The sequence below is a fragment of the Vitis vinifera genome, chromosome 4 (assembly GCF_030704535.1).
Source record: "Vitis vinifera cultivar Pinot Noir 40024 chromosome 4, ASM3070453v1".
Lineage (NCBI taxonomy): Eukaryota > Viridiplantae > Streptophyta > Magnoliopsida > Vitales > Vitaceae > Vitis > Vitis vinifera.
Window position 1 is genome coordinate 8923215 of NC_081808.1, and position 16340 is coordinate 8939554.

The window sequence follows — 16340 nt, forward strand, 5'->3', positions numbered from 1 at the left end:
CACAAAACCAATGATGCAGAACCGTGGAGAGAAGACAACCTCAACACAGAGAAAAGCATAAATCTTTAGCATTGTTCTTCATATTTGGTTTTAACTTCACTAGATTTATAGAAATTGACCTTAAAAATCCTTAAAAGCTTAAGGCTTATAAAAAGAAACTAGTGTTGATTAAAGAAAAAGATAACGAACTTAATAATCAAGAAAGGTAGAAACTTATCCAAATCCAAGAGTCGAGGCTGAGGGCGACGCCCGAATTAAACATAGTTGTAATGAAGCCAACCAAACTAACACACTTAAATGCCCAGTATTCCCCTCAATAGTCAAGTCACCGAGCTTGCAAAACTCAGCTTCTGCTTCTGCGTCGCTCTCTAAGACCATTTCTGCAACAAAATTCCACCAAAAAAAGGCAAATATTAGAGGTGTTCAGGGTATGACAGTAATAAATCAACTGTTTTAGTCCCAGATTGGATAACACATCATTGTATGCACATGCATGTGCTTGAATGTGTAATTGAGGGAAACATGACCGATTGATGAGTGCCTTGTAGTGTAAGCAAAGAGCTGCTACATGCCAGTCAATCTTCCATGTCCCTCTAACAAAACATACAAATCAAAGCAGATACAGCTGGACGTTGAAATTTGAATGTCAAAGAATTCAAAAGAATATCTCAGTAATTATGCTGGACAAGCATGGTCCAAACCAAACCTTCACCAACATGAAGAAGGAAATCAATTATAAGTGATCTCATTTCACAGCCCATTCACTGCTAATAAGATTATTTGTCAACAAAAGCCTGATAATCTTCCAAAAAGAACTTTTTCCCTAATTGTTATATAAACTAAAAAATTAGTAAAAAGATGCAAAATAAAACCAAAGTTTTAGGAACTTCACCCATTGGCATATGGCAATTCCTCACGTCCACGATATCCTGGTGACCTGCTATAGCTGCGCCCACGAGGAGACAAACTGCGGCGTCTTGGGGATCGCCCGCGGGGACTGTAACTCCTGCTTTTAGAGCATCAAGACGCATTAGATCACAAGTACACAAGTTTAATGAAGTTAAAGATTGCAGAAATCCTCATGTTTGCCAAGTTCCCATAACTTTTAGAGCAAGCTGACTCAAAACTTAAAATTGCCAAGAGTGAACACGAATCCCTGGAGTAGAAGCCATTAATCACTAAGCACTTGCACAGCTCAGTCTTGAGGTTCAGAGAAAGGAAGTGAATGTGAATTTTTCTCTGAACAAAACCTCTATCCACAAAAATAATCTCCCTTCCACCTCCCAACAAGGTGGAAGTGGGGGGTTGGAAAAAAAGGCTGGCAACCAGTCCAATAAACCACAATAATAGAACTGATAAAAATAGAACATGTTCCTCAAACCATCTCACCTACGACCATAACTTGGGCTCCTGCGGTACCTAGGGCTGCGACTGCGACGTCTTCCAGAACCACCACGCAAACGGCATTCACGGGCAAAATGACCAGGTTCACCACACTCGTAGCATTTCAAATCAGAACCACCAGATCGACCACGACCTCCTCCACGACCACCACCACCCCCACCTCTAGAGTTATGAGAAAGCTCAACTCTCCAGCCATTTTTACCTGTTCCAAAATTTAAAAAAAAAAAAAAAAAAAAACATATTCAAAAGGAAAGGTTTAGATATGGTACACAAGTAAGACAGCTCTAGGGTAAAAATACCAGCCACTAATTGTTAAAACCTGAAACCATGTAAAAAAATAGGCCCCACCATACAGCTAGAAATAAAACATGTTGAAGATTTTATTTCTTTGAAAGAAAAATATAACCATGCATCTCTTACACTCACCAATAACAATGATATAATGCAATGCTTCACCTAAACCAGCAACATGATCCTTCAATACATGTTCAGTTCCAAACATAATAAGAACAACCAATCTAGCTATCAGATCAAGAGCTATAGTTCTCTTTTCTATGTAACTTCTTAGAATGGACCAAAGGGGATCTAGGGGTTGAGTCCTTGTCTATGATTGGTTTTATCGATTGGTTAGGCTGTCAATAAGGGGAGGGTTTTCTAGTATACTTCCTGTGTACTTTATGTAGCTTTTTTTGGCTCTTTAATCTATTGCTCTTTTGCTTATAAAAAATTAATAATAATAATAACTACCAATCTAGATATGCATCTTGTAGTTTTAAGGAATCACGTGCCCCTTGCACTGATCTCTTTTCTTCTGTATTTTGGGGGGCTTTTGTGTGAGATGCCGAGATGTCCCATAAAGTGAGTTCAATTAACAACATAATTATGCCAATAGAAAAACTAAATTATGTTTGAACTTAGTTGATGAACTCAGAAAGAGATAAATTTCTTCTACTCAGATATTTCTTCACACAGTGCAATGACCAATGGGATATAACCCATTACGTTGGACCTGGTGTACCTGGTCATTATCTAGCATCCCTCTCATCATACAAACAAAACCATCAACACGATCTAAACACAACAACATGAAACCCAAAAATCCCCAAAACCCAACACAGAACAGAATATTCTTTCTTACCCTGAATAGCAATGAAAATTAATAATAATTATTGAGGTGAAGAGGAAGACAAACTTGTCCAGAAATTAGAGAAAGGAGATGAAATGGTTGTTGGCATGAGGTTCAAGCATAGAGAAAATTCAAGAACAATAAACACCATTACAAGAAAATCTTTAATACATACCATCTAATTCACGAATTGCATCTTGTGCATCTCTACGGTCATCAAAGTCGATAAAAGCATAGCCTGGTGGTCTGCGTGCAACCCAGACACTGCACATAAAACATTTCAGAAAATTAAGAAATTCTGAAATAAAAATTGCCTGCATAATGGACTCAATGGTGTTACTCCAAACCTTAAACAAAAACTTAATCATTTATTGGACAAGTGAGACATATTTAAACAACTGGCATCATTCTATACAATGATTGCCCCTTCCAGGGGTAGCACCAGAGGTGTTAAGTAAAGTGGAGAAACCAAGCAAAAATGTAGTAGTAAATCATGTAACTGTAAAACTTTATAAACAAGGATTCAAGCCATGTATTGGACATGTTAACACATCTCAACCATATGCATCATTGAATACAATGATTGCCCCTCCCAGCACCAAAGGCGGTAAGGAAAGTGGGAAATGATATCACTGCCATAGACAAATAGTTTCATAATACGATTATGATGCTACAAGTCAAATCCTGCACAATTTGGAACCTAAAAGTCTTCCTATGATGACATGTCTTGGTTCCAGCTCATTCATGTATGCTTCTTAAAAAATATCAGAACTTCTATTGGTTCTATCACTATTCTTGTAACTTAAAACTAATTCCCAAAATTGTCCTCTGGGATCCATGTGTCAAGCCAGTCTGACATATTTATGCTCAGACCTTAAGTACCAGCACCAGCATCATATTTCACATTAGAAGTGCAATACACTCTATCTAATGAATCCAATTTTGAATCCAAAGGGTCAAAATATTGCACATATAAGATCTAGGAGGGATCATGGGTCAATTTGAGCCTTCTTGCACAAATGTGCAGATAGAAAAAAATTCAGTGGCTTATTCAAGTGACAATCACCCTGTGGAAGATGGAAAGCTAACTCCAAAGAAATTCTGAATTTGCAAATGCCTGTGTCCTTGTTCTCGTTTGACCTTATCCCTTCTTATCTATGATTTCAGTCTTTTCCCCTCTATTTCTTCTTCATACAAGAAATTTTAGACTTCCATTTTAAAAAAGACAAAACTAATGCCAAATGTAGCTTCTGCCCGTCTCTTCCTGCTAAGCAATAAAACAGTATATTAAGTGTTTACCTTTAAAAAGATCCTAAGCTACCAAAGAAGGATGTATATTAATAACTTTTTAAGGGGTTTGGAACTGCCAAGGAGGCACCAAAGTCCTAGTTGTAAAGGCAATAATAACATGTCAAGATAATTCCAGCACAACAAACATTTTCATTAGTTGGACCATTATTATGTTACTGGTATAACTAAACAAGAAAGTCTCACAACATACAGGAAGATGGGGAATACATTTTCCCCGTGCTCTGATTTTTAAAACTTCTAAAGAGGAAAAAAGGGAAAAACAAACAAAGCTCAACTTTCTCAGATGCAAACTCCAGTCATTATGTTGCATGCATAGAAGTAAAAAACCATCCCAGAACTAGCATCAAAATGGAATGTATTAAGAGATAAGCATCTAAACAGCAAACAAAAATCTGAGAAGTAACTGAGAAAAGCATCTAAACAGCAAACAGAAATCTGAGAAGTAACTGAATGCTAGTTAATCAAATATTTTAAAGGAAGATTTCAAAATTGTTATACCTCCTTATAACTCCAAAAACACGAAACTCATCTTCAAGTTCTCGCTCAGTAACTCGTGGATCCAAATTTCCCACATAGACACGAGACATTGTTTCAAATATTCCTGTCAATCACATCCAACAGAAATTAAACAAGTTCATTTTTAATCCAAATCAAAACATAATGTAAGCAAAAATCATCGCAAAGCTAAAGAATCAATTCAATTAAAGTTTAATAGAAATAAAGCACTGTTCAACCTATGACGTGTATCCTTTAAGAAACAAATATCCAAATGATATCAAGAAAACGAGGTGCACATAGTCCCTGTGTAGCCCATAATAGATTGACTTACACAATAACGCTCGAGTATGTGCAAACCCAAAAGAGATAAAGGGTGAGCAATTAAATATCCAAATCTTTTCTCCAAGGCCTACCTAAGAACAGATGATAAATTATCCAAATCTTTCATCATAAACTATATGATAAGAATAAAATCCAAACAAACAGATCTTGAACTCTAGCATGATAATACCCTCTGGAGGCCGAAAAATATAGCACAAGATCAAAGATTTTAATTCTACCCCATGTAAATTACCAAAAGAAGATAGACATGAAAAGATTCTCTCCCAGAAACTCCATTTGGATCTCAACAAGAAAGGGGGAAGGAATGAAAGCATGGTAAATTACCAAAAGAGTTTCCTTCTTCAACCCGTTTCCAGAGCTTTCCTCTCCGGATCCAAAGGAGCCCTAGGAACTATTTACTGTCAAAACAAACAGAACAAGGGAAAATTTTGAATTTGAACAAATCCCTAATTTCCGCATAGGAAATTTCTCATAATTTCAAACATATTAAACGAAATCATATCTAGAAAAAATAGATAACAAGACAAAATCAATAAAATACTAGGCAAGAAAAACTGAAAATCAACAAAGGCATAAAAGAGGGAAAAATAAATAAAAAAATCAACGCAAGCAATAAAAAAAGAATCTGAACCCAATAGGGCAGAGAGAAAAAGCGGTTTAGCGACAGAAAGAGCTTTAGAGAGAAGGAGACGAACCTGAAGGGTTTAGCTGAAACCCTAAAAACTTTCTCACTGTTCTCTCGCTTTCTCGCCTCTGTTTGGATCGCCCGTAGTTAGGGCAAGAGGTCTGTGGAGATGGAAATATATAGAGGGAGGAAAAACCACTCAGGCCCTACAATTTAGCCTTATATCAAAAGTACCCCAAATTTTGGAGTTTTTATGGGATTTCAGGCCTAAAACCATCACACCTGTGGGGACGAGATTGGGTTCCTGGATGGCCAATTAATAAAATATACATTTTATTTTATTTTATTTTATTTTTTCCTTCTTCAACACACAAAATAAGAATGATAAGTTCACTTCCTATAAAATAAAGTATATATAAAAAAATTAATTTCTTGGTAAATTATATCTACTTTTATACAATTAACTTTAAAAAATTAAATGAGGGAGAGTAGACATGGGAATGGGGTATAGAATTTTTATTATTTGGTTATTAGGATTATTATTTTTTTTTTTTTATGAAATAATTTCTAACTTGGTCTTAATGTTATACAAGACATTTTACCTACTCAAAAACACATTTTTTTCAAATTAATTAACATTAAGACCAAGTTAGAAATTATTTCATAGTATTCCAAATATTAAATGATCCAATTTTAACACATTTCCTCAATTAACTAATATATTATATCAATGAAAATTTTATGAGCTTAGATAAATAAATGAAAAAAAAAATTGATAAAGGTAAGGAAATACTACCACCAAAATCACGAGCCTACTAACGATCAAAAATATCCACCAACCCAACACCTTCAATATCCTCTTGGACCACTTATACTAAACTTTGAACTTTAGCTATGCCTTAAGAGACTTAAAGTGAGTCGATCAAAACTCAACCTCTCTCTTTCCTTTTTCAAAGCATACTTAGAGTTCACACTAAACTCAATCTTGACTTCTTGAATCTATATAAAAAGAAATTTGAGTTTTATCAGAAAAAAAATGATAAAATATGATACTATGGATGAAATATATTGAATTAGACCTATTTTGAATGATTTTTTTTTTTTTTCAATTCAAAGTTTTAAATCATAAAAATTGGTATTCTTAAGCTTCAGCTTTAATTTTCAATTAAAAAATAAAAGATTAAAATTTGATCGATCAATATAAGACAATCTATCACCTTATAATCACTTATCATCTCCTTTGATAATTTTCAATCATGATCAACTTAGAAATATCAAGAGTCCAAGGGAGGATTAAATATCCATTTATTCTGCAATGGATATACTGCTAAGAGTTACATTCAGAGACAATGAAATGAAAGAGACGATTAATTCAACTTCATAAAGAATTGAAGACCAGAGCAATCATTAATTCGCCATGTTTTCTTCAAAGCTACATGAAATCTTGTCTCTTTCCCATTCTTCAGATTCTGCATGTATCAAAGAGAACAGTAAGTAAAAAAAAAAAAGCCTCCAAAGGCCAAACGAATTGAGTATATATAAGATGAAGAGAACAGACTGTTGGTAAGAGATGTTGATAACTCCGGCATTAGTATCGGCAATGGATTCAAATGCCTTTTGTGACAAATCAATGGTGCCCCTACATGAGCCTGGGGGGCAATGGTCCACAATCTTCACAACCGCTGAGCCACTTCCCAAGCATGGTTCTGGAGTTCCCTCGTTTGTTCCGCTCAGGCAAGTCACTTGATACATCTGACCACAAGCCCCACCATCGTTCCAAAACACATCACTGGCTGCTGCAATCATCACTCCATCATCTTCGAACCCATAACAAGCTGACGCTGCATATCAGATTGAAGAAAAAAAATTAAAAATTAATAGAACATACACAACTTCATCTTCTTCTAGCTAGATACATTAATGCTTACGGGTGTATGGAGGAGTGTAATATGTTGCAGTTCCTGAATCCTGAGCTGAAGTCAGTGAAATGGAGCTCAAACTCAAGATTAATAATGCAGTGAGAGAGACCAAGGAGGAATGCAACTTGATTGCCATGAAGCAACAGGAACCAAAAATAATGATAACTACGTATGCTTTTCAATAAGCGCTTATACTTCTATATGGTAGCTCTTTCTTATGCTGCTGTGCTTAAATAGCACAAAGGGAATGCTTATTTATAGGGACTGAACCAGTACTTCTTGGAAAATATCACATAGTAAATATAGTGGAATACAATGTTAGTCATGTCTCAAGAGAGAATATCTCCATGGAATATATTCACATAAACGATTCTTATATTATTGCATGGGTCGGCCAAGCAAGCAGTATTTAGGAAATCTGGAGAGAGAGATCCTTCAACCAGATGTTTGCATAAATCCAGAAAGAGATATTGGATGCAGATCTTTGTTGAGCCATATGTTATAAATTGTATGACCTTTACGAGGCCGGCATTTTCTTGTCCTGCACATTGGATATATACACTATTACAATGGTCCTACTCCTATCTGTTAAGCTAAAATCTCAGCTTTGTGATGATTTATTAATTGAGTTGATAAATTCAAAGGATAGTTCTTAAGTTGCTAATTTATTTTTAATTTCTAACTCCAAGGAATTAGAACAATTGCCAAAAAATTTCAGTTTCATTTTGGAAAATTTGATTGCTTCAGTTAATTATAGGACCCAAATTTTATCAGATTCCTGAACAGGTCACACTTTCCCAGCTAAACAAACTTTGTTTTGGTAACGCAAGTTGAATTTATTGTCATTAATGATTCAAGTCTTAGGTGGCGTTTGTTTTTTTACTTAATTCTAAATAGAACCTTAATACTTAATAGTATTAAATATTAGGTTGTTTGTTTTTGTAGTATTTTATTTTTATTAAGTATTAAAAAGTAAAAAAAAAACCATTGTGTTAGTTTTTCTATTTAGAAAAAGTCACATATTTTGGCTTTTTCTATTTAGTAAAAAGTTTATAATAAGTCATGAAAAAGTAAAAAAATAAACAACTTAAATTCTAAAACTAAATGGTTTTCAGTAAAAAGCCAAAAAAACAAACACCATCTTAGTAAAATTGCTTGAGATGAATTGAAGTTCTATCAAATCTTAATTGTAATTTCAATTTCTATAACCATAAGTTTTTGTTAATCAAAATCATGCATCCACAAATAGTAAATTAAGAAAAACATGAGATTTTACTACAAGGAAAAAGATATATGGTGACATTTATAATAAGTCACTATAAACATAGGGTGTCACTACAACATAGCGTCACCTTATCCACTGACACCATAGAGGGTATCAATTGGTGACGTATTTGGAAGCGACACCAAAGCAGATAAATGGTGACACATTCAGAAGAGACACCATATATTTTTAGTGATGCTTAATTTGATATAGAGTTGTATGAGATATATAAGGTGTCATATTAAATGCATCATCTTTGAGTTATGGTGTCACGTTAAATGTATCACCTTTAATTTATGGTGTCACATCATTGTAAATTATTATGGAAGATATGGTTGTTTTTTGTTGATTAGTTTGTAGATTTTTGTAATGCTTATTAATAAATAAGACTAACCTGTGTAAATTGTCCATAAATATAATAATCATATTACATTTAACTTATATTTTCACAATGCTTATGAATTAATTTGTAACATATTACATCATCCAATAATATTTGTATATCAAATGTTCACAAAATGATAGTACATCAAACACATCAAACCCACCAAAACTAAAAAAGAAAAGTGAATACACATTAAAACATGATTTAGAAATGTTAAGCTTCCCAACATTCATGTATACTTGCATTTCATATGCATAAAACCGGCTAACCATAAAATGACACAAGAGTTGCATCCAAAAACCCAAAATTCTCAATTTCAAATAAAGTAACATTTATGTCCTATAATGTATGACATAAGAGTCATATCTAAAAACCTAAATCTTGTTGCCTCTTTCTCCTTTCTTTTTATTCTTCATATTGTCCTCCCAAGAGTGTATACCTGCATTTCATAGTTTAATGAGTTTTAGAGTTCTTATTAAAAATAAAAATGTGATGTTATAAACAATAAACAAATCTAAGTACTAATGTTTTCTTTTTCTTTTTCCTTTTTCTCATTTTGGTATAAAAATAGTTCGTAAAAAATAAGTAATGTTATACAATATCAATGGAAAATTCAATCATATAACAACTAATGGACTTACCATGAATGATCACAATACATCAATATGATTCATGATTAGTTATAACACAAAAGTAATCTATTTTTCTCTAATTTCATCAAATTCTACTTGAGAATATGTTTTATTTGTCATGAAACTGAAATCAAATGAGAATAACATTAATATCACAATAATTGAAAGTATGAAATTATGTACAATTCATTAAACGAGTAAAACCTTTTATGCAATAACTGTAAAATCAACAATTATTTCTTTAATGAATCTCATAACAAAGTAGTCATATTTGAACTCAGTATTATTTTTTTACTATTAAATTATTTTTAAACAAAATAACAATTATTAATATATTGGTTCATTTTTAAATACTTTCATAAGAATATATTTTAACTACAAGTTATTTTAATTTATCAAAAGATTTTTAGGAAATGAGCTATTATCCATTTATTATTTTCTTATTTTTCAAAAAATATTTTCAGTCATTTCATACACGTTTTCAACTACTAAAATTATTGTTTTTATAGAATAAACAAAGAAGCATACACTTCTCCTCCACTCACTAAGTCAACTATTACAATCACCATAATATTTTATTCACCTACCAATATCTCATTCCATTTAGATAACTCTCTCAACAAAATCATTTCTACAATACTTTTTACTCTCCTATGATATTGAATATTTTATTCCATTTAGGTGACTCTCAACACAAAGAAAAATAGGAATGTCTTCTTAGGTTAACTAAACAAAGACTTTTTTTTTTACTTTACAATATGTATAAAAAAAAACAATTATTTATTACAAGAATGTGGTAAAAAGGTCATTTCATTTTTAAAGAATTTTTTAGAATTTCTTAAACATTTACAAAAAATAGAATCTAACAATTTTATTTCTAAAAAAATTGATCAATTCAAAAAAGAAAGAAGAATGTTATTTTTTAAGAAAAGTTAATAAACCACTTTATTCTTGAATTATCTAAACAAAACTTACTAAAAAATATTTTATCCCAAATTTATTTTCAAAACTTTCTTATTGAAAACTATCTCATATATAAATTATTTTATTATATAGAGAAATTCTTATTTTATTCTTTTTTTAGAGAAAAATTCACTTGTTTATTAAATATCAAAGAAGTCTATTTTTATGTCTATTATATATATATAGATATATATATATATATATATATATATATATATATATATAAATTCTCTTATTTTCATATTTTCATACAAGAAATTTCCATTTATGCCTAAAATACTTTTAGAAAAATCATTGCCAACAAAATTTTATTTTTAAAATTATTTTCAACATTCTTATTTAAAAAAATTATCATTGGATTATTTTCAAAAAGGACAATCCTAAAAAAATTAACCATTTATAACCCAATTTAAACTCAAAAATTATCCCCAATATTATTTTATATTCCTAAATTATTTTCAAACAAAATAACAATTATTAATATTTTGATTCATTTTTAAATACTTCACAAAAATATATTTTAACCACATATTATTTTAATTTATCAAAATATTTTTAGGAAATGAGTTATTTTCCATTTATTACTATCCTATTTTTCAAAACATATTTTCAGGCATTTCATTCACATTTTAAAATTTCAAATACTTAAATTATTGTTTTTATAAAACAACAAAGCATGTAAATTTCAACTACTAAAATGATTGTTTTTATAGATTAAACAAAGCAACATACACTTATCTTCCATTTACTAATTCAACTATTACAATCACCCCAATATTTTGTTCACCTACCAATAATTCATTCCATGTAGGTGACTCTAAAAAAAAAAAGTCATATTTATAATACCCTTTACGACTCTGATACCCAATATTCTATTCTATTTAGGTGACTCAATACAAAGAAAGTGGGAATGTTTTCTTAGGTTAACCGAAGAAAACCCTAAATAACTTAAGTGCTTTTGGATTAATTGAGTATCATCTTGTAGTAGATGTCAATCTCTATTGTTAGACTTCACCAAAAAGCTCCTAGCACGGTGGAAAAAAGTATCAAATATAGTCAAGTCTTCAATAAAATACTATTTCATGCGAAAAATTACTACAAACTAGTGTATCTCTCATTCTCAATTAGACAAAATTTTTAAAAATAATTCATTTTTCTTGTTTTCATTTGTTTTGGGGCTTATTAGCAATGAAACAAAAAAATATGTTAGAATGTTAAACCTAGTTTTTACTTCCCTGGAACTCGATAAAAAACACCATTTACAAAACCCACATCATAGATATATTAAATCAAGAGATATAAAACAATTATACTAACAGTTTTTTGCATTAATAAAAAAAATGAAGATGGTAGATAAGAGATTTTGACTTACCAAGGATTTTACGAAGCAAAGAATATCAATTATGGGTGTGCCGACCATGGTTGTGAGAAGAAGGAGAAGAAAACGATGGTTAGAGTTAAGCAATAAGATCTTTTATATTAGTTAATGTATATATGGAAACAATGGACTTTTCATAAATTGTTCCTACTCACTATTTTTAAAAAGGGCCTATTAAGTTATAAAATTTAAAACTTTTTATTTCATATGGTGTCACTTCCAAAAAATGACACCGTAAATCTGAAATTAGCATCATCTAACTATCCTAATTGAAGATTTTTTATATGATGCGTCACCTTTATAAATTTTAAGTTCAATGGTGTCATTATTTTAAATACGACACCATAAATAGTGACATCATATATTATTTTTGTAGTAGTGTTTTAATATGATTTGATGATTAATGTGAATCGGTTTATTGAATTAATTGGGAAAACTATACTGAGAATAGTACTATTCAACATTGATTAGACCGCGCACTACACTAGTTGACACTGTCAAGGGGAAATCTCCTTGGTGTGTAGTGCTAGATATTTGCTTTTACAATATTTTAACTATAGTCTCTCGATAAGACTTCATAGCAAACCCCTATGGTATTAATCAGCTTACACTTCATAGCTAAAGAGAGTATATGATGTGTTTGTTGGTTTACATGTCAATACCCATTGATGCATGCACCAAATACAACCAGAGTGGTGATCTATTGGACTAATGCAACATGACCCATATTAAAGAAGCCTTCTTACACAATTCCTTGAGTAATGCTACTAAATTGATAATGATCAGCATTGATTGAACTTCTTCCCCAATGTTGGTTTAGGATTAGATGATTCCGTGTTTCTTAATTTATTGATTCAAACTAAGAAATAGGAATATGAAGTGGGATATTTCTTAATTGGGGATGTCTCTCAATTGGTGCAACCTGCACAATCAAGTGGTACCAACTATAGTGATGGTACTACTTGATTACTTATGTTTTCTCTCCCATAATTACTTTCTTATTTTACTTATTTCCTTAATTTACTTTTCACCATGACACTCATTTTTTAACCGGTTTGTGATTTCCAATTGTGCTTAAACCTATAAAACCATAGTCTGTGTTTTAGAAAATTGCATGTTTTTGTATTAAATATTCTTTTCTAGGTTTGCTCCAACTAAATCTTCTAGGGGTTTAAGATAATTAAAGGCGATGCAAATAATTGAAAGTATTGTCATCCCATAACCCTATTCTTCAAACTCTTATTATCTTTTAAGAACAAATATGAAAAGTCCACTAATCGTGTTCTTTTTTTCTTGCGTACTCCACCTCCTGCTTTCTTCCTTCTCTTTTGCCCTACATCTAGGGGGTAATATCTCTCCTCTCCGGCCACCTAATCTCTTTATTGCTCCATCAATAATGCATTATATTTACCCTAAAAGATCAATCTCATAAAATTGGCCAATAATAAGCTGCTGCATGTAAGCCTGGAAGCTCAATTAATTAAAAATCATCACGAAAGGAGAGATTTTAGCTTAGTTGATAAGGACATGCATTGTAATATTGTATCCCATGTGCCGAATGCATATGGCCAATTAACCTTGTTAAGGTCGTACAACCTTTAACGTATAGCTAAACTAAGATCTGCATTAAATATCTCTCTCCGGCCGGATTTGTTCAAAGATCTGGTTGAAGGATCACTCTCTCTCTCTCTCCCTCTTCCTAATTACTTCACATTGTAAACCTCCTAAATACAGTCGCTTGGCCGACCCATGCAAATACATATATAAGAATTATTCATGTCAATATATTCCAAAGAATATCTCTATTGAGCCACAACTAACATTGTATTCAACTATATGTACTATATAATATTTGCCAAGCAGTGCTGCTCAAGTTCCTATAAATAACCATTCCCTTCTTGCTATTTAAGCATAACTGCGTGTGAAAGAGCCGCTATAAGTGCTTATAGAGAAACATAATCTTCATTTTTGGTCCCTTTTATTTCGTCTCATCCAACAACACAACCTGCAAACAATGGCAGTGCAGTTGCATTTCTCCTTTGTCTCCCTCACTGCATTATTCATCTTGAGTTTGAGCTCCATTAATTCACTGACATCAGCTCAGGATTCAGGAACTGCAACATATTACACCCCTCCATACACACGTAAGCCTCACTGTGCCTAGAAGAAAGTGAAATGACAACCTATTTTTTATCTTCCAAGGTACTTAATTCTTTTCTTGGCTCTATGTGCAGCTTCTGCTTGTTATGGGTTTGAAGATGACGGAGTGATGATTGCAGCAGCCAGTGACACGTTTTGGAACGATGGTGGCGCTTGCGGTCAGATGTATCAAGTGACCTGCCTGAGTGGAACAAACGAGGGAACTCCAGAACCATGCTTGGGAAGTGGCTCAGTGGTGGTGAAGATTGTGGACCATTGCCCCCCAGGCTCATGTAGGGGTACCATTGACTTGTCACAAGAGGCATTTGAATCTATTGCAGATACTGATGCTGGAGTTATCAACATCTCTTACCAACAGTGTGTACTCTTGTCATTATATATACTCAATTTGTTTGGCCTTTGGAGGCTTAGTTTATATATCTTTTACCTACTGTTAATACATTTCTTATTGGTATATGCAGGATCTGAAGGAATTAGGGAAAAGAGAAGACAATAAATAGCTTTGGAGGAAGCATCCCGAATTGATAATGGCTCTGATGTTCTACTCTTTATTAAGATGAATTGTCTCACAGAAGAGAAAAATTCATTTATATTCTTCCTGATAAGAATTTAAGGTTCACTTATCCAATGGTTCTGTCACCAAGAACATAATGAAGAATATTTTGCGATCGTCTTGTTAGAATGCCTATTTTTCGAAAATACATCAGCATCATATACATATTTGAAGAACAAAATAGTAAAATTAGCTAATTAAATAGCCATTGAAAAAGGTAGCCTGAACCCAATTTGTCCAATTTGAACAATTCTGCTTGAATTCCCATTTCAAACCAAATTAATTGTCATGTTACAGTAAATCTCAGAACTGTGTTGGAATCAGAGGTTCTTCAAAATGGCGGCTTACCTAGAAATCCAATGAACAAATCATGATGCCTATTTTCAATTTTAGCTTTGTATAATAGATATATATACGGGGTGACCCATGCACTAGAGGAAGCACAAACTCACAAGGGTCAACCAGAAAATTTTTGATATGTGACATCGAGCTCAAGCAAAGTTTTCTTGGAATTTTTTTGACAAAATTTCCTTCTCCTTGTGAGCCCCTCACCTAAGCCACCTCCTCTGTTCTCTTATTTCTTCTTCAACTCCTTAGAATTTATAGTTGCTTGCACTTCTTCTATGGATAGATATATAATACTCTGTACTGTAAGCTTGCATGATATCCACAAAGTCCTTATATGACTTACATAGTGAATTTAAGAGGATTATTTCTTAGTCCTTATCTTCAATGTTCAATTCAACATTTTTAAGATGCAATATGATCTTCTTGAAGTCGTCATTGTAGTCTTCAATAGATTTACAACTCCATATCTTGAATGAGTAAAGTTTTTGCTTCAGATATAGTATGTTTTCCAACGATTTTGTCATGTATAGATGTTCCAATTTCAACCACATCAAAGTTCCAATTGTCTCCTATGGGACTTCACACAATACCTTATTACCAAGATTTAAAGTGATATCATCGTGCACTTTATCAAGGATTTTGATGCACCCGTCAAAGCACCACCTTGTTGAGCTAGCATCGCCGTGCGTGATATATATATATATATATATATATATATATATATATGTTCATTTTGGACGTTGAGAATCGTTCTTCCTAGTAAAATTTTTAATGTCAAACTTTGTTGGATTTTTGTGGGGATTTTACCTCGGAAAGATCAAATAAACAAACCTATAAGAATCATAAAAACATGACCAAGAAGAAAAGAATACACTCACAACATAGAGATTTTATAGGGCTTGATGTTACATCCACCAGAAAAGGATCCAGAAATGCTTTGCTAGTAATCAATGAGATGCACCCCTCTTCTCTCTCTTTTTTGTATAAGAGAAAAGGCTTTCTCACCCTTTCCCTATGTTCAAACATAAGAGTACATTGCCGTCACATTTGCTCAAGACTTTCTTCTCTTGTTTTGATTCTTTCTTACAATGATCTCTTTTCTAGGATCACTGCTACCTAACAATAAGTAAAAAACAAATTATTTATACTTAAAGAGATTCTTCAACACATTTTTATTGTAATTGAACATCAAATTACAATGAACTCTAATTGAGAAAATAAGCTAATTCATGTCCACAACTCAATTATGTATGTTTGCTCAAAGTGTTGCAAAGTCTGCCTGAATGGACTTGTGTCACTTTGGACAGCCTTGTATACTCGCACTTTGCATTACTCATATGTGCCCGCATAAATTTATGGTTCGCTTAGACATATAAAAGGTGAGCTCAAATATATCAAGTGTCTTTCAAATATATGATTCCTTCCAATTGTT

General features: G+C 32.4%; 3 protein-coding genes across 6 annotated transcripts; 1 reads left to right on the forward strand and 2 right to left on the reverse strand.

The window, feature by feature from the left end:
- Positions 1-48: 48 nt before the first annotated feature.
- LOC100262399 (serine/arginine-rich splicing factor RSZ22) lies at positions 49-5545 on the reverse strand. Of its 4 annotated transcripts, none has more exons than XM_010650539.3 (7): positions 5377-5522; positions 5006-5079; positions 4340-4442; positions 2706-2794; positions 1390-1606; positions 893-1006; positions 49-380 (listed from the first exon to the last, which is right to left on the reverse strand). In XM_010650539.3, exons 3-7 carry the CDS (start codon positions 4426-4428, stop codon positions 344-346), a joined length of 546 nt encoding a protein of 181 aa, XP_010648841.1. In that variant the 5' UTR covers positions 4429-4442; positions 5006-5079; positions 5377-5522; the 3' UTR covers positions 49-343. The 4 variants fall into 4 exon arrangements, with proteins under 4 accessions (XP_010648841.1, XP_010648839.1, XP_002272657.2 ...); XM_010650537.3 differs by having other exon boundaries at positions 893-1009; XM_002272621.5 differs by lacking the exon at positions 5006-5079 and having other exon boundaries at positions 5377-5545.
- Positions 5546-6673: 1128 nt separating this feature from the next.
- Positions 6674-7361, reverse strand: LOC100241781 (EG45-like domain containing protein). The gene is made up of 3 exons (XM_002271834.1): positions 7235-7361; positions 6861-7147; positions 6674-6775 (listed from the first exon to the last, which is right to left on the reverse strand). The coding sequence occupies exons 1-3, from the start codon at positions 7359-7361 to the stop codon at positions 6674-6676; spliced, it is 516 nt and encodes a 171-aa protein (XP_002271870.1).
- A 6500-nt stretch (positions 7362-13861) lies between these two features.
- Positions 13862-14507, forward strand: LOC100264064 (EG45-like domain containing protein). Its single transcript, XM_002271868.1, has 3 exons — positions 13862-13991; positions 14082-14368; positions 14469-14507. Exons 1-3 carry the CDS (start codon positions 13862-13864, stop codon positions 14505-14507), a joined length of 456 nt encoding a protein of 151 aa, XP_002271904.1.
- The last annotated feature ends 1833 nt before the right edge of the window (positions 14508-16340 follow it).

What these genes read in the sequence shown, in the direction of transcription:
- LOC100262399 (XM_010650538.3), bottom strand. Translation starts at nt 4,428, where the DNA reads ATGTCTCGTGTCTATGTGGGAAATTTGGATCCACGAGTTACTGAGCGA. An exon ending in GTTTTTGGAGTTATAAGGAG is followed by an intron (nt 2,795 to 4,339) that starts GTATAACAATTT and finishes TTTTATGTGCAG; the next exon opens with TGTCTGGGTTGCACGCAGAC. An exon ending in GAATTGCCATATGCCAATGG is followed by an intron (nt 381 to 892) that starts GTGAAGTTCCTA and finishes ATTTTGTTGCAG; the next exon opens with AAATGGTCTTAGAGAGCGAC.
- LOC100241781 (XM_002271834.1), bottom strand. Translation starts at nt 7,361, where the DNA reads ATGGCAATCAAGTTGCATTCCTCCTTGGTCTCTCTCACTGCATTATTA. An exon ending in TTACACTCCTCCATACACCC is followed by an intron (nt 7,148 to 7,234) that starts GTAAGCATTAAT and finishes TCTGATATGCAG; the next exon opens with CGTCAGCTTGTTATGGGTTC. An exon ending in ACATCTCTTACCAACAGTCT is followed by an intron (nt 6,776 to 6,860) that starts GTTCTCTTCATC and finishes TGATACATGCAG; the next exon opens with AATCTGAAGAATGGGAAAGA.
- LOC100264064 (XM_002271868.1), top strand. Translation starts at nt 13,862, where the DNA reads ATGGCAGTGCAGTTGCATTTCTCCTTTGTCTCCCTCACTGCATTATTC. An exon ending in TTACACCCCTCCATACACAC is followed by an intron (nt 13,992 to 14,081) that starts GTAAGCCTCACT and finishes CTCTATGTGCAG; the next exon opens with CTTCTGCTTGTTATGGGTTT. An exon ending in ACATCTCTTACCAACAGTGT is followed by an intron (nt 14,369 to 14,468) that starts GTACTCTTGTCA and finishes TGGTATATGCAG; the next exon opens with GATCTGAAGGAATTAGGGAA.